Source organism: Vespula vulgaris, chromosome 4 (genome assembly GCF_905475345.1).
Source record: "Vespula vulgaris chromosome 4, iyVesVulg1.1, whole genome shotgun sequence".
NCBI lineage: Eukaryota > Metazoa > Arthropoda > Insecta > Hymenoptera > Vespidae > Vespula > Vespula vulgaris.
In genome coordinates this window covers 3,129,959-3,155,964 of record NC_066589.1, presented here as the reverse complement: position 1 = coordinate 3,155,964, position 26,006 = coordinate 3,129,959, and the positions used below count along the sequence as shown (strand labels likewise).

General features: G+C 30.4%; 1 protein-coding gene and 1 long non-coding RNA gene across 6 annotated transcripts in view; one reads left to right on the top strand and one right to left on the bottom strand.

Moving 5' to 3' along the window:
• Positions 1–26,006, top strand: part of LOC127063143 (allatostatin-A receptor-like) — a 43,538-nt gene that overhangs the window by 11,889 nt on the left and 5,643 nt on the right. The window contains exons 4-5 of one of the 3 annotated variants that reach the window (XM_050992520.1): positions 1,081–1,266; positions 1,593–1,838. In XM_050992520.1, coding sequence (XP_050848477.1) covers positions 1,081–1,266; positions 1,593–1,838 — 432 coding nt within the window. Of the gene's footprint in view, positions 1–999; positions 1,267–1,592; positions 1,839–26,006 lie in introns of all 3 variants that reach the window. The other 2 variants (XM_050992518.1, XM_050992519.1) reach the window with 2 other exon arrangements.
• LOC127063149 (uncharacterized) lies at positions 884–25,013 on the bottom strand. Of its 3 annotated transcripts, XR_007781281.1 has the most exons (4): positions 24,560–25,013; positions 20,417–20,630; positions 2,220–2,531; positions 884–1,832 (listed from the first exon to the last, which is right to left on the bottom strand). It is a non-coding gene; the product is annotated as an uncharacterized LOC127063149 (long non-coding RNA). The 3 variants fall into 3 exon arrangements; XR_007781279.1 differs by lacking the exon at positions 24,560–25,013 and having other exon boundaries at positions 20,417–22,415; XR_007781280.1 differs by lacking the exon at positions 24,560–25,013 and having other exon boundaries at positions 2,220–2,316; positions 20,417–22,415.

Sequence of the window (26,006 nt, the reverse complement as noted above, 5' to 3'; positions counted from 1 at the left end):
TGTTGTAGTTATTTCTTTGGATAACTTGTAATTCATATAAAAATCAATCGATTGAGTTTATACAATACGTTTCATATTTTCTCATGCACATTCACATTTTATTTTTGTAAATCAATTTTTATCTTAAAGTGTCGACTAAAAAATTGAAACATAGGCGGTTTGATCTATTTATTTACGTAAAAAAGTTTGATGTAATGCTGTTACTATTTATCTATATTCATATGTCTCAAATATGCTTTGTAAAGATTACGGTTCATAAGATGGAGGATATAAAAATGTTATCAGACATTCTTTTTTAATAATAGGTCAAATTAATGTGCAACTAAAATGGGAAGCAACCTAAACAATTTTTTACATTATATTGGAGTACCTGTTATAATATTTGCATTTTTTATCGATTAACTTTGTATTTTTTTCGATTGAATTTTGCATCGTCTTAAAATAATCTGGACGTGTATTATAAAAGAAAAGATCGATTTTCGAAAGTAATAAATGTATTTTAAATTATGTCGTAATTGTAGATGATTAGTGTTTTGTGTATTCGTTGGTTTATTGTATATTTAGTATTATGAGCTTGGTAGTTGGAATGCATTTATCTAGAGTTTCATCTAGATTGATTATACAAACACACACATATACATATAAAAATTATTCGTAATAACGATAACAATACTAACTAATATTATGATAATTATAATTATAATTGTAGTAATAATATATAAGACGGGAAATAAATAGAACGTAACAGCGTGCATTTGTACAGAATCTGTAGCCATTGTAAAAAAAATATATATAAATATATACATATATATATATATATATATATATATATATATATATATATGATTTTACATATATGCACAAATAAATATATATCATGAAATATTCGATTCAATGATTTACTGAAATTTGTTACAAAATTTGATCTTTCGATGTCTCTTATCTTCCCTAATTCATAGCCTCTTTTCTCTCACGAGAGTCGTTCCCTTATGTATGTAGATTCGCTTTACGTTTCAGGACTTGGACAACTCGTCGACGGCTTGTCGGATCCTACCGCAATATGATTGGTCCTTTTTCCAGGTATCCTTCTTCCTAACGAGTTACTTGCTGCCATTGACGTTGATATGCGTCTTTTACGTCTGTATGCTTGTCAGACTATGGCGTGGTGCTCGTGTTAGTGCCGAGAGTCGACGAGGGAGAAGACGAGTTACTCGTTTGGTTCTCGTCGTTGTAGGAGTTTTCGCTATATGTTGGTGTCCGATCCAGGTGAGTTAAATATTTTTTACCTTTTCAAGACTTAAATATTTTTACAAAATAAATTAGGCCAATGACGATTTTATCCATCAATATGATAGATTTAATTATTTAACTGAAACAATCATAGTAATTCTTGATTAACCAATCCTCTATAATGAATTAATTGAAACGAAAAAACATTTAATTAATATAGGTGTACTATGTAATATATCCATTTTTTGAGTAGATGAATATCGTTCGTACTTCTACTATCGTAATCATTTAATCTCAGCAAATTGTTTTGGTTAACGTATAGGTACTTAAAAAAAAAAAGAATTATCTATTTATTTTTACAGGTAATATTAGTTACGAAGTCTTTAGAGGCATATCCTTTAAAGTCAGCGACGATTATGGTCCAGATAGCGAGTCATATCCTGGCGTATACCAATAGCTGCGTCAACCCCATCCTTTACGCTTTTCTCAGCGATAATTTCCGAAAAGCTTTCCGGAAAATCATCTATTGCAGGCCACGACAAGATCCACAAAGATCGGGTCCACCTACAAAAACTACAAGAGCTGCTAGCACTGGTGACATCCTATAAGTAAGTCAATAAATTGATAGTTTTTCCTTAAGAAATTGAAAATGAATTCGAAATTTAAACACTTAATAAAGATTTAATTAATCAAAATTGTCTTTATCCAAATATTTTCATATTATATTTTGTCTTTTTAGAAAGAGAATTACAAAAAATCGGTAGAGAAAGAGTAAATATCAGACGAGAATAAAATGTCTAAAAGTATAACAAATTTTTTAATGAAATAACGACTGGGAAAATTTGATTACCTTTAACGTAAAACAAAGCGATAAAAACGAATATTTTTATCGTGTTGATAGGATATCTTTATTTCGTGCAAATCGAGAATTTTTTTCTTTTTTTTCTTTTTTTCTAAGAAATACGTTTTTTCTTTTTTTTTCTACTCACTTCTGTCTCTCTTTCTCTTTCTCTCCCTTTCTCTTTCTCTTCCTCTTCCGTATTCGTAGGCGTAGTCGAGTACTCGACTCAAGTTCGAAACGTGAGCCTATCCAAAGAAGAGTGTGTAAGAGAGAGAAAGATGGAACATTTTAGAGGGTAGCGCACTAGTGGAGAAAGTCTAGGTTGCAGCAGTCTGTTCTAAATTACGCTTCTCGTTTCGCCGCGAGTGCAATTTCCTGCATTTTCCGTGCCATCGAGCTAGCGGGAATCAGCCGGTATCTTTTTCCCGTACGGAAGAACGAATACCGAACGAATCTAGAACTGTCACGAGAGCGATTCTTAACTTTGATCTTTCTTTTAACAATTTCACCATCGATTTTCATTCGAATCTTGACGCGATCAGAAGAAAATGAAATGTTTGTTCTCTCTTCAAAAATAGTTACAGACATTTTTAAGGTTTACAAATAACAAGTTTCGTTTTCTTTCTTATAACCTTTTGCATGATTTTTTGGGATTTGATATTTCGTTTAAATTAAATCGATCTATCTTCTATTTATGATCGTATCTATTCGATACATTTTTACAAAAGGAAGTAGATATTTGTTATAGTACAATAGCATCCATATCGAATCTTTTACGTTAAAATATTATCTTACTACGATTTATTATTACTGTACAATTATCGATTAGTTACTTTGCTTAGAGTGCTTTGCTTTTGGATTTTCTCAATCTTTTTATAAATGATCTATTATTTTAGCAATATTTATGAAAAGAATATTATAATAGCCATTAAATATATTCTAGCTATATAAATCATTTTAATTTCTTTAACGAAATGTAATGAAAAATTAAATTGTTACATGAAAACGCATATTTTGCATCGCACATTAAACTATACTAAACGTTAATATGTTATAATTTCACGATTAGACACATAATAATAATTGACACTTTATTCGTATATCGTGGTAGTAGAAGAACCGAAATAAATTCTTTTTCTCGCTGACGTTTTCATTTATGAAGAAGAACTTATTCAGGCGTGCATATCGTCTGATCGAAGAGGAAATTGTGGGATGAAGAGAACTCGCACGAGACGGGATCTTCTCGGGATTATCGATTTTCTTGGCACGCACGAACGAACCTTAATAAACGTACATATTATGCAGTAACTTCTTTTTATTCTAAATTTTGTAAGTTATGGTACATCGAAAATGCGCGTAAACATAGTGAAGATATTCCAATATTATTCAAAGAAATAAAGGAATGCAAAGAATTTTTTAAATTCGTTTAACTTGATTCTTAACAGCAGCTCATTTTACTCGTGCACGTTTGCCCTTTTATCTCATATTCTGTTAAATAAATTGCAACGAGATAAAATAATACTTGTTATATAAACAGTCATAGAATTTAATTCAGGAAAAATATGGTACGTAAAAGTAATCAATATCGAATGAACGAACGAACGAAAATGTTTACAAAATGTTGATCATCATTTTAACTATAAATCAAGTAAACTAATTAAAAACAAGCGTCGTAAGATTTCCCACTAAAAGGGTAATACTTAATTACTTTCGCAGGACATACATATAATGTTTACGCGAGTTCAGTTTCCATATTCTAATTTGTTTTTTTTTTTAATGGAATTTAATATTACGAATTGTTTACTTATAGTAATTTAAAGTTGAAATGATGAGGATAAAATATCTCTTAAGGGTTTGAATTCTCTTTAAAGATTTATTTTTTCTTATTTTAAATGAAGTATGTCGTTTGAATTTGTAGGTTTTAGTAATAGGTCACAATCCATGCTTCATTTGTGAAAGAAATATAAAATATGTTCTTTAGGAAGTAAACTAAAAAGAAACGCTCTCTGACATACATTTGGACGAGTCATCTAAAATTTGTAAACTTGAATATCTTGGTTTGTTCAGGAAAAAATTCTGAAAAAAAACATTCGATTGAAGAGCTGGTGATATAGTGAAATGAAAAACAATCAAATTTAATTTAGAAAAATATCGATAATCCTAATATTTCTCAACATATTATCAAAAGGCAAAAGTTTTAACTTCAATTATATCAGGCCCTTTTAATCAAATATATTCTTCTTGAAAAATTTTTTTTTTATTATCAAAAATAACCAAGATATTGAATCTTTCAGTTGCAGATGACTCGAATATCCAAACATTTTTTATTATACTATAGTAAAAATCTTAGATTTATGTATTCACCAAAGTGAATATAAAAAAGTAACATAAAAATACCATGACATCCAAAGATACTTTGACTAACTCGGCCATAGTTCGTACCGATGTACCAAGTTTCGATTCTCTGTGATGTAATATCGAACCAGACAGAAAGAAAGAAGGGCACAGTAAACGAACGAAGGAAAACTTTCAGTGATTTACGAGGAGCGGAAAGGCGGAAACTGTGAAATAAGGGGCAAGCTCCTGTCGTAAAGTTTTTATTTTAGAAAGAGAGTACGAAAGTGAAAGAAAAAGAAAGTGGGAGAGAGAGAAAGAGAGAGAGAGAGAGAGAGAGAGAGAGAGGGAGAGAGAATCGTGAGTGAGTCGTTGTTCGCGTTGAAAGATATGCTAAAGGAATAATGTCAGAGACAAATGGACGTGAGGGCTCGAAAACGATCGTGAGCGACGACGTTATATACTTACGTTTGTCTCTTTTACTTTCACCGGTTCTTTTATGTATTCGACGTTAATCTGTCTGAGTTTGCAGGTCGAGAACTATATTCTCTACGTAAATGTTATTTTATCCTAGCGCAGTAAATAAACCCTAACGACCCCTTTTTGTAGGATCAAGCTAACACTCGTACGATTTTACACCCTCCAATGTTGGCTTTCCCTTTGTCTGTCTTTCACTCTATCCTTTTTTCTCGTATGCTTTTTCTTTTTTTCTTCGTACAAGCGTTTTTTATTCATTTTGTTTTCGTCGAAATTCTATGTAAAAATTTGTAAAACGCGGATTTCATAATTAAATTAGATTGATTTGTTAATCCGTTAAAAAAGTGTTGAATGCGATACTAATCAAACTATTTAAATGTCTATTTGGTAATTTTTCTTCTTCCGTTCTTGTTTTTCTTCATTTTCTTTTTTTATTTTTTTTCTTGCAAATGTTTACGCACTCGTCCACTTGCGGGATAAATCATGGTATTTTATCTAATGTCCAATTGAATCCATGGACGATTATAGAAGATTTATATTTTTTCTGTTTTCGCATGAGCTCTTGTACAAATTGTCATGAATATTAGATATACGACGTGTAATAACGCATGCTTTAGCAAGGAAGAAGTTGCAAAGCGTTTCTGAGAAATTTACATTACTCTATCTCACTGAATCCGTTCTTGTGGTGCACTCGGAAAGAAGCTATCAGGATCTACATTTCTCCAACTTTATCGGAAATAGCCAGGCACGTTCTTAGTAACTATATGTTCTTTCAGAAGAAGGAAATACGGAATCTCTAGATCAAGCGATATCTAAAACTCTATTCAAGACCCGTTTTATCGAATAGAAGATGAAATTTTAGAGAAATTGAAAAATCTCGGATTATGGTAAAAACATTTACGAACAATCGACAAACTTTATTTGAATCGCGAAATAAGTACGAAAGTTGGTCAAGTTTGGTCAGGGATATTGTTTTGTTATTTTTATACAAAAGTAAAACTGTAACAACATGGTACACATCATTCGTCGTCTTGGCACAATGGAAATTATTCTATGTCCTCCATTTTTTTTCTCTCTCCATTTTTCATAAAGACTTCGTATTTTCGTCTATTCTTTCTTCATTCTTTTCTTTTTTTTTACCCCTTTTTAACTTTCTCATTCTTCTGCTTAAAAAAAAGTACAATCTTTATCGCGTAAGTCTAGATGATAATCGAGCAAGTCGTATTGCCAACTTAAATCGTACGTACGTATGTATGTAATTTTTTTCTTTTGATACGCGTTGAAAAGAGAGAAAGAGAAATCAAATAGCTCCCAGAGGTTTTGTAAGGTACTTCTAAGCCAGACTTAGAAAAAAAAAACTGAGAGAGGAAAGATATATAGAGGAAAAGAAAAAACGAGAGGTTGCTAAGCTCGATGGAATCACGAAAATGTTAAGTTTCCCTTCAAGATATCCTTGTATAAATAGTATCTTCTTCCCTTTCCCTCTATCTCTCTCTCTCTCTCTTTCTTTCTTCCTCTATCACTGTGACATTCGAGCAGAGTTCGTTTATCTTCACAGACGTCACCAATATAGCCAACCATTCGTATTCGTTTCTGATGTGAGATTTTTTTTCGGCTACCTCGACGTCGCCTTTTCTTTCGTTGCCAGGAACCTACTTCAAGTGATGCCGTTTTTCTTGATCATTCGCTCGATCTTATTTACGAGTTACCAAGACCAATTCACTTTGGATTAATTTATGATATTACCATAAAAGAGACGATTCAAAGGTCATAACAAAACGTTCGAGTAAGATTTTCTCTCTCTCTTTTTTTTTTATATTAAATGCAATAGATTATATTCTTTTATTACTCGAACAAAAGCTAATAAATTTTCTTAGATTTATTGGGATGCATTTAATCAGAACGTTGTTTGTATTAAAAAAAAAAAAGTAGAACTTTAAAATTATGATTAATCTAAACGAGAATTGAGATATTGATAATGCATTGTGTTTGTTATTAAAGAAAAGTTAAATTGCTCATATTTTTAATATTAAATAATTTAACAACAAGTCTCAGCATTATAAATATTACATTTGGAATAAATCCGCGGAAATCAAGTCATTAATATCGAAAGACCTATTTCAAATTCTTACTATTAGTAATTATAAGGATTGTAGAGAAGTAGCGAGGAGAGGGTAGAGTAGACAGGAGAATTCTAAGGCTTACAGAACCTATATTACGGCAACTTCCTTGCAACGCTCGAATACTCGTATTGGAATAGTTTAACCGTGCAGCTAAGCTTACCACTATTCTTGTTTTCCATCGCTTTAATATATTCGTAGAATATAATGATAGAATATCCTCCGCGAGGATACTGCAAAGATACCTCGAGGAACCCTCAGCAAAAGGTTAAAGTCAAACCAATGTCTTTCAATGCGAATGTGTTTAGAATGAATTCGACAAGGTGATGTCGCAAGGAAGACGGTATTATTGTAGGCTCTGCTATTCTTACAATCCACTTTTCTACTCCTCTTTCTTCTCGTTGCTACGCCATAATCCTATACTTGGACAATTGATGACGTTGCTTTAAATGCTGCGTTAAATTCTCATGGAAAATAATAAGAAATAAGTGAGTATTGTTACCTTCTTGAACGATATCGCTTAACTATGGCAAATTTATGGTAAGAGTCGAGTCGTAATTCATTTCCTTCTTTTTACAAGAAACATCTCTCTGTCGTATCGTATTTGTAAGAGATATCATTACATTTTACGGTTTTGCATCAAATTGCTAATGGATTCGAAAGAAGAAAAAAAAAGAAAGAGAGAAAAGGAGAAAGAGAGAGAGAGAGAGAGAGAGAGAGAGAGAGAGAGAGAGAGAGAGAGAGAGAGAGAGATAGAATCTTTTCTTTTTTGTCCAGAAGCAGTAATTTCATATTCAGAAACTTTTCTCTTCGTTTTCATAATCATTGAAATTGCGAGAGTAAGAAATAAAGAGAACACTTTTAGAATATGCTAGCTTTCTTGCTCTCTCTTTTTTTCTCTTTCTCTTTCTTTGCGTTCTCTTACTATTTTAGATGCAAATGAATCTAACTAACACGACATTCTCTATCCTCCAAAGAATTTTTCCCATAACGTCGTTACACGTTGACTTAATTAGTGAGAATTTTTAAACTTTTTTCTCATTGTCATCGAATTTTTTTAATAGCAATACTAAGAATTTTAAACTCTAGATTTTAAAGGGCACACACACACACACACACACACACACACACACACACACACACATAAATGATTTTAGGAAAAGAACATTTATATTATTCTATTTTTCCTTCTCCTTCTCTTTTTTAACTGTACAACCTTCTTCTGTAACATTTTTTCATACCTCTTAATCTATAGGAAATAATTATTATAAGACTTAAAATGTTGATTTTCATTTGAAAAATATTATGACTTTTGTATCTTGACAACAGTTTCTTCTATGAAACAGCTGCAATAAGTATTATATATCCTTCTTAAAAGCTAGCAACTTTTATCCGAAATATTTATTTGTTAGACCATTAGGATCGGAGATATTTGGCCATATCGTTTGAAATGGAACACGATGTATATATGATGTTTATTTAATCAAGATCACGATATGCGGAATGCTATATAACAATCGATCAAATAATTGAATGTAGAGAAATGTAAACAACGATTATGTTTGACATGCAATAATAAACTAAATCTCAGCCAAGACTATCATGCGCCAAATAACTCTAATGGTTTTCTGTTGGAATATGCTCCAACAGAATTAATTAGAAGAGTTAATTAAAACAAATGAGTTGTTAAAAAGATCGTAAAAATTAATAGATTGTCGTTATAAATGGCAATTGAATGTTATATATGGCAAGAAATAAAAGATCTACAAAGTGATTCATAAAATTATTCATTGATCTTTATGCACGATATAGATTGTTTCAAGAGTACTCGTTGTTAAAAAATTCCGAAGAAAATATCATAAAATTTCTCAGATATTTAATATTTTAACGATTTCAATAAAAGAATTTACGAAAAAAAAGGGCCATTCAAGAAGGTAAACTATAAAAAAGCTGGGACTGTGAAAAATCATTAATCATGTCAAGAGTATTAAACGCTTTTTTCGCTCTTGGATCATTCGAGATAACGTTTATTCGTCGATCATATCCTTTGAGATAAATGATGTCGATATGACGCTTGAATGACGTAAAGAATTTCACGTTTCTTCTTTTTATCGTCGATGCAAGAACTGTAAAATGACGAATATTTTTCATTCTTTGTAGAATTAAAGAATAATATTCTGTTCTTGTGATACCGTTTTCTCGTTAGAACTATCGAAAATTCTGATAAAGTATATTGTAAGAATTTCTCACATTTCTTGTGTCCGTAGCTGAAAGAAAAACTATCTCGTCGATTGTAAGTTCGAACGATAAAAGAGTAAAAGAGAAGGAAAAAATTTTAAACGCAGCTTAAATTATAAGAGTATTATTAGAATTAATGCGTTGAAAAATTTCGTAAAATTGGGTTATGCTGTTTACAAATCTAAAATCACTGTTCGAATTTCAAAATCAAAGAAGAAAAAGAAAAAGTACTTTTTTTTCACCGACGTTCCTTCTTTTGTCTTTCCTTCGTTTTTTAAAGAAAGTTTTTCTTTTTGCTGAATTTTTTTTTAACTTTAATCGATAATCAAAGCTCGTACTTACTTTCGTTCGTGACATTTGTCCTTTTTACGTCATTGATTTTATTGTTTTGTTCAACCAGACGTGCCCATGTAAACAATAATTGTAGCTATGTATGTATGCATGAATGTATGCGTGTTCATATATTCGGGAAACGATCATATATGGAGGTCGTGGAAAATAGAGCTTATAAGTGGCGCAACGAGTTAGCGAGGAAAAAAAGGAAAGAAAGAAGTACACCCTTTGAAAGGGAATCGATCGATCAACAACATCCAACATGTTCTACTTTTACTCACGACATTTCTCCTGACATTAGTTCGAAGGGAACGCCGCTTGTTTCTTTCGCGATTAGACGAAAGAAGAAGAGAAAGAAGATGAGGAAGAATGAAATCGTGGAAATCATTTTGATCGATTATTCTACTTGAGTTCACGAAATATGATCGAAGAAGAAGATTGTTGGCTGAGATGTGAAAGAACGTAACAGCATCGTCTTTAACGAGAAATTGCGATAAAAAAGAACAATGAGGAGGGGAGAAAAGGAGAAAGATATAGAGATAGATAGAGAGAAAGAGAGAAAGAGAGAGAGAGACAGAGAGAGAGAGAGAGAGAGAGAGAGAGAGAGAGAGAGAGAGAGAGATAGGGATATAAAAGAGGAAAGTAGTCGTGGCTGTGATAAAGAGATGGGAAAGGAGTGGGGGAGGGGATAGCTTTTCAGAAACAGCTTTGTCGCCCTAATTACTCTCGAAAGTCGCATCCTACAAGCCACGTCCTTTAAGTCCGCAAGCTTTGCACTGAATTCACTTCTCTTTTCTTCTCTTCTTCTTTCTTTCTTTTTTTTTCTTCCTTCCTCTATCCCCTTCTTATGTCGTTGCACATTTTACATTGCTCCTCCCACTCTTTTTTCTCCCACTCTTTTGTAACTCATCCATCGCCCTTCACTATTTGCTTTATTTTTTTCTTCTCCCTTTCTTTTCTTCTTTTTTCCTCATAGCTATCACTCATATGGCTATAACAATTACTATGTTAGATATTGTCCGCGAACCCACAATTTGGCCTTCTCAATTCTGTCTTTTTGAATTGATCGTTTGTTGAAGATGCCCTTTCTCTGCTTTTTCCCCGTTCTTATTTCTTTTTCCTTTTTTCATTCTCGTTCATTATAACACATGTCACGTATGTGTACGTGTGCGTGCATACAGATACATATCCTAGGATTTATATGGTTTATATGGTCAGAGAATATGATACAAAGTGTTTCGTTCATTTAGAAAAATTGGAATCTTTTCTCAGTGAGGGACCGAACCTATCAAAATAATTTTTTTGCAAGTATGTTTGGTACGAAGGGAGATATCATATGATGCCAATTTTTTTCAAGTCGATTGATGGGGAAAACTTCAAAGTTAAATTAATTTTTTTCTTCTAAAGTGGAACCATTTATTTTTCTTTTCATAGTAGGATTTAACGACGTGCCATATGACATCGTTTATTATCGTAAAATATTATAAACTATGTTATAAATTTATGAGTTTCTGAGGAATATAAATCTATATCGCTGCCGGCTGTTAGTTTGCATAGTGTAAACAAAGACCAAACATCTTATCTCATGTATACATAATATAACATTTGATAACTTGAGAAATCTTACACTCTTTAGAAAGTTACGAGATATTTCAATTTTTCGAGATAAACGGAATACCCTATATAGGGATCATTATTTTTTTACCCTTCAGTTTCTATCTCTTCTCACTCTTTTTTTCTCTACTTTTTTCCTTCTCTTTCTGTCTCTCTCTCTCTCTCTCTCTCTCTCTCTCTCTCTTTCTTTCTCTCTCAAACAGCATTGTTTGCTGTGGGGTTCCTTGCTTCAGTAGCTCATTGGGAAATAGATCCAATTTCAAGGATTCATTAACTCGGGCAAATGGCCACTATCGACATTTTCAATTAGCGTGACTCATGAAAGAAAGAAAAGAGAAAAAAGTAAGTGTAAATTAATACGAGTATAAAAGTACTACTTACATTTAAGTACTAACAATACAAAAATATCAGAAAAAATGATAAAACGAAATCTTATTAAGTTAGCAAAAATGATTTAATTATTTCATTGATGTGAACGCTGCTATAAAAAAATAAAAAATATCAGAACGATCTGAAAATAAGAAACGAGAAACTTCTATTGGTCTAAGATAAAGTAGAAAGAACGATTGTAATACCACGTGAACGAACAGAAGACAATTATTTATAACAAGAACTCTTGTAATTTTGATGCTCTCAATGTTCTCGATGGTGGATCACGAAGACTCGATTTGTAACCAGATAACAGAGAGTAATGTAGGACGCGTATCGGTTTACATCGCACGCGTTATGTTGCCATGTATCACGTGATACAATAAAATGGTCAGGAAGGATCATATGAACGTTTAGAAATCATTATCATCTAATTTGTATGAATATTCAAATGACAATGTCTTTTGAAAGTTTGGAAAATGGGGAGTATATATAAAAAGAAAATATAATAATTAAAAGAATGATACAATTAATTTTACTGTTTGCTTTCGTATTTCGTGATAAAATAATACAATAATATGATAATGATGACTTCTTTCAAAATCACTTAATAAAACAACGAGAAACTCCCATTGAGATTAGATAACATTTTTGCGAAGGAAACCTTTTGTAAGTCGACGATAGACACGATTTTATATTGAGTTTGTATTTATCAAAACGAGATATGCGAGTGTCGTGACGGCGAATAAAAAAATGTTCAATCGTATTTTTTTTTTTTCATAGCAGGTGATACTAATGATAACCATTTACATATAACGCATAGGAGAAACGTCCAGTGTTGAGTCTTTCTCTTGAAATACAGGTATCATTTTATTCGTGTCACAATGGAAAATATGTTTCGGCCATCATAACGGGAATATCATTGTTTTTGAGATCTCAACTTTTTATTACGATATAATTACTAACGTGTAATATCTATCTGCATTTTAACTTAACTTCTACAGTCCGATCAAAAAAAAGACTACCATATTTCTAGAGATCAATAAAAATGTATATTCATGACTCTTATACTTTTAAAATTTTATTCAGTCTTTGATTTATTTTTTGAAAGTTGGGTTAGAAGTGATGCATAGAGGACAACTGGTACGATTTATCAATGAATATAGAAAAGAAAAAGACACGATGAGACGAGAAGATTATTCTTAGATAAGTAGATATAAATATCGTTGTGCGATTAGACTGACAAAGAGAAAAGTATAGAGAGAGAAAGAGAGAGAGAGAGAGAGAGAGAGAGAGAGAGAGAGAGAGAGAGAGAGAGAGAGAGAATTAAAGACAAGGGAGTTAAGTTGGACATAAAAAAGAGGGCATAAGAAAGAGGACAACGAGGAATCCGGTGATCTCTGAAAGCCTACTTTTGATTCTTCCGTTAAGAAAGGCCTCAAGTTTTGTGGAGGAGAGTCTAAGACCAAGGAAGAATTGCTCTAATGAAGAATGCTTCCTGAGTGAGAGAAAGAAAGAAAGAAAGATAGAAAGAGAAAGTTCTTAAAGGTCATGGCGATCTTGAAACAATGACTGACATAGTATGTATCGTCACGTTATAGAAAGTATTAGATAAAAACGTGACTTTGGCGAGTAATTATTTAAAGTGTTTAATTGTGGTATATTTACGTATCTTACTTTTATAAAACTAAATCACTATCATTACAACAATCAATAATTACTAATAACTTTGTCGAAATTAGTTTTTTCGATTTATATGAGATATTTGTTTAATAACGGAAGCTTTTATGACAAAGCTTCACCGCGAAAATCTGTGTTGTTAGTAAGTAGATAGATCGTTTTAAAAAAGTGAAACGGTTCGACCTATTTTTCTCTTTCTTTATTTCTCTCTCGCTTCCTTTTATTTTTTTTTCTTTTTAACGTCAGATACGTTTTTAGATACCCGTTCATGAAATCTATCAATCATATTTTTCTTTGTTAGGTGATTTTCAATGTCGATGAAAACATCGAGATTCTACTAAATGATACGTGACTCATGAATGATATCCCCGTTTAAAATGTTTTATGTTTATCTTTATATATATATATATATATATATATATATATATATATATATATGTCATTTCTTATAAATTAGAATTCCTTCCTATCCCGTTTGATCGAATATTTTTAGTCAAAGCAAACATCTTTCGCCGAAAGGTTTAATAATTTTTCGGTGAGTCACAAAGTCTATCTCCCTTTTTGATCTTCCTGCAGAAAGTTAACGAAGTAGTAAAGAGTCATGCTGAGCGGTGATAGAAATAAATAGACGTCATGCTGTGCAATTGCCACATCTTTCGGTTATTCCTGCCTTCCTATGGCGCCAATTTCGATATAGTATATTTATAAGAGTCAAAATATATAGGGACGATTTTATGTTGTCATCGTAAAACATGATTTTTATTAACTCGAACTCATCTCGAATTATTCTTTTTCATTCGGTCATTAATCCCCTCATGGATGTTTGTTTTTTTTAAAAAGAAAAAAAAAGATTCCCAAGATTTTCTCGTAACGATAAGTAATTTTCTAAGTACACAGATATTTTTTAACATATATTCGTTTTAATTAATTGGAACGGTGCATTCGACATTAATATATATCTCGGTATATGATCTTGTTATCATTCATTATAATATATCAGGATATATTATTGCAGAAATTAATTATGATGTAAAATAAATATTTTCTTATTATATAATACGAGTATTTTGTGAAATATTCCTCGTTTATTTTATCTAAATATAGAAAAGTAGACATGGAATTGTTCCAATGATATCGATCGTACAAGTTTCTAAAGCGTTCAATATCCCCATCGAATCTAGAGCAATTTTGGAAGAAAAAGTCCATCGAGTTGTCACTAACGGTGCCAACTTCCGTGATAACATTTTCACCTCGTGATAAAACTCTGACTGTGTGTCGTAAGACAATTCGAATTTGGCAACTTGGCAAAGAGTAGAAATCACACGATTCAGTGATTCCCATGAGTGATTTTTATTTATGCTCGTATTAGATGATAGCTAGTTGAGATGATCACAGATTTTCATTTTTTCGATTTAAATTAGATTAGACGTATTTTCGTAAATGAAAATTTTCGTTGGTTAATTATTTTTATCGCGTGGAAAATCTTGGTATTTTCTCTATTTATATTGCTTTCTTAATTTTTGTATTCAAATATAATTTTCTCTTTCTGTCTTTAATAATGATTTTTATTTTTTAATAATGACAATGATATCTTTGTTGTTTAGCTAAATACTGTTTATATACATTTATCTATATATTAACAAATTTAAAATTAACATATTAATCAAATCGTTAGAATATTTTAATTCCATACTTTTCTCTCCTACTTTATATTATTTTTCTTGTCTCGCCTTTCAGTATCATTTTAAACAAAAAAGACAAAAGCAAAACACGCATTTAATAAGTTATTTTTCAACTTTTACAGAAAAGTTATTCGATTTTTCCTCTTGAATTTTTCTCAGTTCCTTTTCTTTGTCAACTTGATCTATCTTACCGAAACTCTTTCGAATAGACATCGACAAACAGGTCAACGCGATTGCTAACGCGATAAATATTCGTGACAATTGATAGAATCGAATATAACATTTTTCTCTGAAAAGAAAAAGACAATAGTCAAGCGTTCATTGGAGGTCATCTCTTTCTCTTTTTTTTTTATTTACATATCTTTTCGTTCTCATAGTTTATCGTTTCCAATAGATGGGAAAACTTCCATTAGTAGTCGAAGACATCCTCAACATTTCCACGACGGTCTTCATGCTCCGTCGCTTTATCGTTATTTTCGTGGCACGCCCACGAATTCGTGGCAAACTTCACAATGAGAAAATTTCTTTGTTATTCCAACTGGAAAGGACAAGATATTTTTCTATAGATTTTTGTCATCCGGAAAAGCCTTGGCATTATCTTTTCATGTATGTTGTTTTTTCTTTTGTTAGAAATCATCTTTTTCTCTTTCTCTTTCTCTCTCACACACACGAAAATACAAACATACATTTGATTTTTATACTTTCTTTAAGTAAAAATTTATTACTAAGGAAAAGATGAATATTTATTTATCACAATGCGTTTGTATTTATTTACATTTGTTTGAATAGATAAAAAGGAAAAATAGAAACGCAGATGCACAAAGATCTAGAACAAAGATATAAAGAATCCTTGACTCATCTTTGCCCATCTCTAAAGGGCAAAAGAAGGGCATAGAAAAAGGACGACGAGTTCTTCGAGAAAAAGGAAGCTTTTTATACTTCGGAAATTTTTGAAGATAAGTCGAACTCGTTGGATGGTCTTTCCGTCTTCTACGTTTTTCTGCGAAAACAATATCTTGCTTTTTTTTTCTCTTTGTCTCGACCTTGTCGAACGATGTATCGTAACATTGATAAACACGATAAACATTGTGATTTTTATCGACAGACGATTTTTCAGTAAGAAATATTACTTAGCATCTTATTGATTATTATTCGTCTCGCTTATAAGCAAAAATTTTAAAAGAGATACAACTTTTTTTTCATTACATTGTTTTACACTTCCGTAGAATTACTTTTGCTGATAAAAATGCTGCTTGCATCAATGATTATTATTTCGAATAAACTTCAGAATGTGTAAACAAAAGTAAATATCTTGGAAACAGGTGAACTGTACGATACATTGTTATAAATCTACTATTAAATTTCTTATTATCCAAAATCTCATTTTATCTACAATATTATTTTATCTAGAATATATAATAATAAGTCGATTTATATAAAAATTGATGATTTAAAAGCCTTTTAAAAAGTAATCTTGAGAAAAGTTTTTTCCATTATCGTATTTATTATTTAAAATACTATAATTTCGTCATAAGAAGTTTTTCGTACGATTACAGATAACAGGGATATTTATTTGATATTGAAAGTAATATTGAATAAGAACAAAGAGCATCGTTATGAGTATTAAAGCTATTTAACAGGTTTACTTGGTTTGATAATTATCGCGAACGTTAACAAGACCCAAATGGATTTGGGGTAATTCGAGGTAAGCCGAACATCTCTCCCCTATACGCGAGTTAGAGTATTATTAATCCAATGATAGTCCGCTGACCTAGTGCGAGATATATTTCACTCTCTTGAAATTCGATTAAATACGTATAATCCACTTCATGATAATTATCGAGTTAATTGAACGGCAGTGACATTGTCATCGCTATATGATTAAACTTCAGAAAGTATTTCTCTTTTTTTTTAAGAAGGGACATTGAGAGGATCAATTTCAAACGGATGCTGGTGGTGGTGATAATAATGATAGTTCGATAAGAAACTTTCAAAATCATTTTTAATCTTTTATTAAAAGAACAGAAGTTTCTTGAAAAAACATTATCGTTAAATGAAATCTTTTTTTTATTTTCTTTTATAAACGAGATAGAAAAGGATTATAGAAAATTTTATAAAAACGATTTTAAAAGCTTTTTTTTAAAAGCTAATTTTTAGCACATTCGTTGCCTGATAATGAAAGCATGTTAAAAAGTATTGATACGTGGCACGTTCCCATTTAGTAGATACTTTAGTCGAGGAGAAAATATTTTGCAGAACTACTAAAAAGAAATTTCAAGATTATATTTCATTTTTATTCTTTTTTTCATTTTTTCACGAACATATCGATATTGAGTTGCCAATAACATATTGATTTGATGGATCACTCATTTGCATCACTCTGTGTATTTGGATTCTAATAGGATTCGATGGCTGAACTTGAGAAAAAAATTTCAATAATAAAACAACGATCGGTCTCATATCAATGTCCGATTCAAGTCTGGCAATAATAGTCTTTTGTCGAAACGATTGTCTCTCGATCACAATTCGACGTAACTGTTTCTTCTTGGTCGTTGTTTTATCAGCGATCGATATTGAATACTGTCAATCCAACTATAATTGCCGTTATTACTTAAAAAATGTTGATCGTTTTCTCGATATATTTCTTTCTATATTGCATTCGATCATTTTATTCGAGATTTTAAAATACTTTGTTAAAATATTGATCATTTTATCATCAATTTTCTCTGACAAACTTGTCGTCATTCGACTCACAAACGAAAATGTTGCTGAAAATACAAACACGATCTTTATGTCATTTCATTAACGTGCTTTTGAGCAGTCGAGATGAAAAATAAATATTTTCATTCCTGTTCTACATTGGGACATATTAATTCAATACTTTGGGTTTATTAATTAGAGGTAAATTTTGACTTTATGAGCAAGTTCTTATTCGATATTTAATTTTGTATATGATATGTAAATGATATAAAAAAAGTAAATTCTTTTGATATAGACACAGGATTTTCAAAAATTAAACAGCAAAATATGATACAATTTGTAATGGAAATACACTGAGTATTTATGTTCCATTAAACTCGAGTGCTAATTATGATGTTACAGTAACAAAGAGAGTGAGAAAGATAAAAGAGAGAGGGAGAGAGAGAGAGAAATAAGAAAAAGTAAACAAATTCACCTTTATGTTGTTGAAAATAAGTATGTATTTATAAAGGACGATTAAGAAGGACAATTAAATATTTTTAGTTATATAACGATTCCATTTGTTTTCACTCTTAGCGTTTATTAAATTTTATGATTTTAATCGGCATTCACTGTCTAAGCTTTAATATCGTAACACCAAGTATTTTAATGTAATATTTTCGCGTTTTAAAAAATATAGCAATACCGGAAGGAAAATATCTCAGCATAAAATAACACCTCGATTCGAGAGATATCGATCGTATTGTTACTGTTGACATTACGATACACTACAATTCGAAAATATTTATCTTTTCTTTTTCAAATTTATATATAAAAATTAAATATTTAAATTAAATTAATTTAAGTATCAAAACACGTCGAATGCGTTTTCTTATATTACGTTTTATCCGCGAACTAACACTTTAATTAAGCCGTAGCGAGTTCTTCACGCTAATGAGAAAATTATATCAGATGAAATATATGATGGTGCGAAGAGAAATGAAACCTCTTAGCTTTGAAAGAAATAAAATTGAAGTTTGAGTGCCTTAAGACATCAATTCGAATTATTTGATTATTAAAGAACGAGTATAATGTTTCGTTGAAGAAAAGTTCTCTCTCTCTCTCTTTTTCTCCCTCTTTTATTATCAGTCAGTAAAGCGATTTTTAATCTAAAGTAAACGTAAAAAATATAAGAAAAAACTTTCGTCGTATACATATTCATAAATGTTATCGGCTTTACAAATGCGACATTATGAAATATTATTATAAATTTAACGTCTACAAGTATTCATATTTTTCTACATCACAAATTCATATATACAAAAAATATTTCCACGTTTGTTAGTTTATTGATAAATTGCAGTATATTTTCCCGGACGTGAATTTTCATGATTTCCATGGAATTGGGAGCTAATATTTTTCTCGGTCACGTTTCTACAAAAAAGATTTACTTCCCTAAGCCAAACATTATATTGGTTTATCATTTTATTTCATGAAAAATGGATTTTGCATGCTTGATTATTTATTTTTTTCTTTTTTGATATATTTTTAATAGACTTTAAAATTGCGTCGACGAGATCGACAATCTACATTAAATAGACGATTAAATCGTTTTTGCTCGATTAATTAATTCTTTAATCTTATATTAACGAGTAATAAGTACATCCATTTGTCATTTTCAAAGACGAACTTCTTGAAATCATCAATTATGATTTCAAATTATGATAGGATATTTCATTATTTTGAAACGTCGATAAAACGAAATTTTCCTTCATTTTTATTTCTTTTTAACAATAAGTTTTGCGATCCATTAACTTCTCTCGTTAATTTAATCTCTTTGTCTCTCCCTCTCTCTTCTTTTTCTCTTTTTTCCTTTTCTAGTGTTTCGATTTAAAGTTTTCTCTATCTTAGAAGGAGTGAGTTGCACACATATCCACATATAGTTTTTATATAAATACTATTCGTGTATATTCTCGTATATATCTATTACATAAGTACGTAAATATATACAAGGTGCTCCGGTTTAAACGATCAAATTTCAACATTACTAATATTATACATATATTAATTTATTATTTATTAGTTAATATATTATTATATAAAATGTTTATGCAAATATCTTTTTTTTCTTATTTCTATTTATAGAAAGTACAGGTGCAGTTCGTTTAAATTTGGTACACCCTGTATATATTCTCGTATATTGTACTCTCTTCTCTTTTCTTCTCGACGTGATAATACCTCGCTTGCTGGAAACACTGGTGGTTTCTTAATCAGAAAATAGAAAAAAGAAGAAACATTTCGAAGAATAGCTAGGTATCTAGCTTTAGTTCTTCGTCCTATCAATAAATGTTTCGGAAGTTTGAATTTCTCCATTACTAAACCTAGCTGTTCTAATCTTCGTTTTATCGTGAGAAAATATTTAGTCGATAAACTATGGATTTGTACTTATTGAAAATAAGAATGATGAACATATTCGTTCTTACAAAAACATCCGTCTAATGAGAGACATTCTTTTACGAATTTTGCATCTTTTCAAATTCATATTAAAATATTTTGAATGGTATGATTAGATATGGAAGATATCGAAAGTAATATTATATTTATTAATCCTATATAATTTAATTTTTCGAATCTAAATATGAATTATATGTGAAATTTATATAGCTATACTACATATAACTATATAACTAATATATAATTATATAGTTATATTGGTATAAATTTTATATATTAATATATTGTTCATGAGATTTAATATCTAGCACGGACTTTAAATATATTATCGAGATTTGTAGTATTATATATGTAGTTGAACTTACATACGTAGTTGTAATTTGCACTTTCGTTCCACCATTTGCTCCTCTCCGTGACCTCTTCGTTCTTCACCCCTTGATAATAAATTATTCGATAACGAAAGAGAGTTTCGATTTTCTTACATCGAATTCTGCTTAGACAACGCCTCTGCGAATTTATCGAACGCGAGATAACTCCTTTAATGTAAATTACGTCGACGGTACGGAGACTGATCTGAAACTGAACTGGAATATACGCATCTACCTTTAAGGTAAACGACGAAGGTCGTAACAAATAGAATTGATAACATCTTTTCTCTCTCTCTCTCTCTCTCTCTCTCTCTCCCCTCTTCTATTTATAAACAGATAAGGCTATAGATTTACAGTGAATAGGTAATAAAAACTTCTAAAGGACGCAAGTTTAGTCGAGTGATTAATAATTGTTGTTGTCGGTTATTCATTAGTTGTTATTATCAAAATATGTAAGAATTAAATATATAAAAATTACAGGTTTAAAATTGTAAGTATAAAATTTATCAATTATTAAATCTTAAACGAAAAGGATGCTGTTTAAACGATATTATTATGATATTATGAGACTGTATGATTTATGGAATGCGCATTATAATAATCTTCTGAAGGATGATTATGTTTTATTTTTTTAATTCATATAAAAATAGACTTTTCTTATGGTATAATATTCTTCTGTAAGCAATCTACACATTCTTCCACTTTATTTATCTTTTAAGCTCCTGTATATACTATTCAAATTAGATATAGACTTTGAATCGCTCGAGAACTAATTTTTAACGAACGAACAATAAAAACAATCACGAATATTTTTATTACACTAAATATGTAAATTTTTTAATAAACGAAAACTCTATTTCTCTAACAGGGAAAGCCCTGTTTTCAAGAACGTACAGAATAACGAAGAAAAACGAGATTTGATTTTTTTTCTCGTTTATTATATATATTGCGTTCCATTAAAGTTTTTTTCTTATTCTTTCGAATAAGATTGTGTCTTGTTTGAATTTATTTTTGCTTAAAAAAGAACATTTCAACTTTTAAATCTAGGATTTTTATTTTCAAATAAATGGAGACGTGGAGCATAATATATCAATAATATATTAGATGTATGAATTTAAGCTAAATAGTTCCTTCAAAAATTTGATTTGAAATTTGGGTTTTTGGCGATTGAATCCGATTATTGTCAGATGATAAAATTCGATTAGATAAAAAAATTCTTTATAATTTTGCTTTAATATCAATTACTAATCAAAACTAAAAGAATCCGTGGCCAAGGCTTATTTGTGTCATAGATATCTCTGTGAATTTTTAGTTTATCTTAGATATATATCTCAAACTGAGTACAAATTCAAGAAGCAAATGATTTATGATGCGTAGCGTTTATTCTTTAGTCGTGACGCAGTAAAATCCTTTTCTATGAGGAACATCATATGAAATTATAGAAATAATTTCGATATTAACAATTTAGACACATTTCTAACACAATCAAAAATCATTTCTTTTCCTAATTTCGGTCGAACATCTACATAACACGTAAAAACTCGTTGCAGCTAACTCTAAAATATACTAGTATGTTATATCCGAGAATATATTCATTTATTACAACTCCACTATATTCATTAAGATCGTGCGATCAATTTTAGTGGTTTTAGGGTTTGGGACAAGTACTTCAAAGATAACCAGTGATTACATTTTACAAGTTAGAAGTCCCATTGGTGAATTTAACAGAAGTCCAAAAATTTCATTTGAACGTGAATTTAACTGCATGGAATTATTTAAATAAGTTTTAATTATTATATCATATTTTTATCAGAAAGCTTGTGTAATGTGGTTAATTTAATATACTTTCCTATAATTTTAATTGCAAGTAAACTAGTTCGTCGAGTTGTAGGGTCTATGTAAAATGAATTTTCCTACTGATGTGTGTGCGTGTCTATGTAAGCTCGTGGTTTCTCGAGAATTTTAATACATATTACTATTTTCTCTCTGTTTCACTCTGTTTCTCCCTTTCGCTCTTATCTTTTTTCTAACGATCATACCATTTATTATAATATAAAGAGAAAGTTAAATTCTGTTAATCTCAAAAAAAAAAAGAAACAAAATATTATCAAGATGATTTTATTTATTAAAAATATAGGAAATCGTAATATTTAATTTAATGTGAATTTTATTTATGTAGAATTTGTTTTATCATCAATCTAATCGTATCCACATCAAGATTCATGCAAGTGTAAATAATTCTTTCAAAGAAGAAAGAGATATATGAAAGAGATATGTTTCTTATAAAAATCTTTTTTATGATATAATATCAGACTTTATTCGCGTTTACAACTCAATGCATTCTATTGAAATAGAAAGTCTCTGTGCATTATTAAGAAAGCAATCATAAAATTCGAAGTGTCTTTTCTAGTAAACTGAAAGGACGATATTGAATAGAATACGATATACGATATCGTTAAAGATCCCTTCGGGATACTCACATTTTCTTTCATATATTCTTCATCTATTCTTTGTGATACAAGAAGGATGTCTCTTCTGCACTTAATTCTTCAAAATTTTCACAAAATATCCCAATATAATGCATAATCTAATAAACTTTTTTTTTAAATAATGATCTTGTAACGTTAGGAAAAACGATGTTAGAACGTAATACGAAAGAAAGCAAAACGATCTCATTAGCGGTCACATTGCTACGCGATAACTTTTACGTGATAAATTTATTCGTCCTAAATAAATCAAAACAAATGTTTTCTAAGAATTTCTATAAGACGAATTAGTATCTTGTAAATACTTTAAAAAAATTTATCAATGATCTTATACGCATAAGTTAGTTAATAAAAGTGCTATACGGAAGATTAACATATTGTAATAAAATACGCTGAAGATATATGTTAATAAATTCGTAAAAAAAGAAGATACGCAAAGATAACGCTTACCTAATGTTCACTTTTCTACGATCTGACTACGACTGATCTTGAAACGTTAAACAAAACAATGTTAGAACACAGTACGCAAGAAATCAAAACAATCTCATTAGCGGTCACATTGTTATGCTATAACCTGTACGTAGTTCGTCTTGAATAATCAAAACAAATGTTTTCTAAAAATTTCTAGAGGACGAACTGTTATCTTGTAAATACTTTAGAAAAATTTAACGATGATCCTATACGCATAAGGTAGTAATTAAAAATGCTATATGGAAGATTAAAATATTGCAGTAAAATACGCTGGAGATATAAGTTAAAAAGGGAAGATACGTAAAAGTAACGCTTACCTAATGTTCACTCTTCTACGATCTGACTACGACTGATCTTGAGACGTTAAACAAAACGACGTTAGAACACAGTACACAAGAAATCAAAACAATCTCATTAACGATCACATTGTTACGCAATGTAACCTTTACGTGATAAATTTATTCGTCCTAAATAAATCAAAACAAATGTTTTCTAAGAATTTCTATAGGACAAACTAGTAGATTGTAAATACTTTAGAAAAGTTTAACAATGATTTTATCCGCATAAAGTAGTAAATAAAAGTGCTATACAGAGGATTAAAATGTTGTAGTACAATATGCTGAAGATATATGTTTATAAATTCGTAAAAGTAACGCTAATAAATTTTCTTTTTCTTTTAATTGATTTTTTTCTTTAATTTTTTAAATCTTTTTCTTTAATTGATTTTTTTCTTTTACTTTTACGTAAACGATGAACGATATCTACGATTTAATTAATTATTTTGTTCGAAGAAAACTTTTATATTTGGTTGTTAGTAAACGTTGATATGACTGATCGATCACGATTATGAAGATTAATTTAGTTTGCTTCCGAACACTTTGCGTTGGCGTTTCAGTAAGAGAATAGTTCCTTTTATTGATATATACACTTCGTGTTTAATTCGATATCCACGCTGGTATCAAATTTCTTCATCTCTTAATTTATAATCCTAGATATATCGGAGAATAGTATAATTCGAAAAGTATGAATAGAATAACATATATGTATTAAAAAAAAAATATTAAAAAAAAATCTTTTTACATCTTTTGAAAGGAGATCCTGTAGAACATATGTATCGTTTAAATATCTGCATTAATTCTTAAAGACCTATTTCTAAAGGATTGATTATAAATATGTAAAGTACCTGTAACACTCGAACAGATTTCTAACGAACTGTTGACGAGTCGTTCAGCTCGAATCGATAACTCGAAAATGTAGTATTGATTGGTGTTTCATAGGTTTGCACCATTTCGTAAAAACAAAAGCACACACAAATATATATTCCTACTAAGCACATACATTTACATAAATATATATGCATATATATCTATGATATGGAGGATGTCTTCATATGATCGTGCGAAAGTGGCTATTAACGAGAGTGCTAGAGATCGGTGAACAGATTGTAGCTATTGCATCGAACCTTGGTTGGCAGAAACTATCTCGAAAATTACATGTATATGTACGTGTGCAAGCTTATCGTATGTATACATAATGATAGTGATACACAGAGAGAAATGTACGAGATAAATAGGAAATATCGTTTGACGTAAACAGTAATACCGATGATATTAATAAGAATAAAAATAGTGAATAGTAAATATTACATTAAAATATACATATGCTTGGATCTACTTATAAAATACGCAAATATATTCGCATATATAATATAGAAAAGAAACTCTTAAAGGCAATAACACGAGGAGAAATTTATTACAAGCTTATCTTTTAAACGCTTGAAACATCGACTTTCCTTTTCTTTTCGATACTGTAGTTGTAGTTAAGATTCACTGGATAATTAGACACGAAAAGTTAAGTACCTAATCTATAGTGTCTCCAATCAACTTTTTCAACTTTTTTAATTATGTCAAGCCAATCTTTCCTTGTTTTTTTTTCTTTTCGTATCGTTTTGATTTTCCACTCGTTCCATTTTTCTTTTTTCTTTTTTTTTGTCTTTCCACTTCAGCTTCGAAAGAACGCTTCGTTCGCGCCTTGAATTCGTGGAAAGCCACTTAGGCAACGCTAATTAGGAAATTTTCGTGTGACACCGACGGTAGAACTTGGCTATTACAGTTTGCTACGTTGGATTTGTTTTACTTTGTGTACTTACCTAGATGTACATTCGAGGTTTGGAAAGATTACTTATCGTAAGTAAGTAATTAATGTGATACAGAGAAAAACAAGAATAGGAGATAAAAAGTGATAAAGATAGACAGACAGAAAAAGAGAAGGACAGGATAAATAGACAGAAAGATAGGAATGGATAGACAAACTAAGAAAAACAGGATGAAACAGATAGCAGAGAGAGAGAGAGAGAGAGAGAGAGAGAGAGAGAGAGAGAGAGAGAGAGTAGAAGAAACGAACGCTAGTAAAAGCTGTCAGTATTTGAGAAAAGAACGAGACAGAGTAAACGAATTCGCAGTGGAAATTAACGTCGAAGGGTAAAAAAAAGTTTCTCCAAAGATTGCGGGTAGGTGGTAATCGAGACAAGTCGAACATTGGCTTCGTTTTACTTAATGGAAAATTCTTGTCGTATATAAAACTGTGGTGCCTCGTAGTTTTCGCTATTGATCGACGCTTGAAAACGGGGA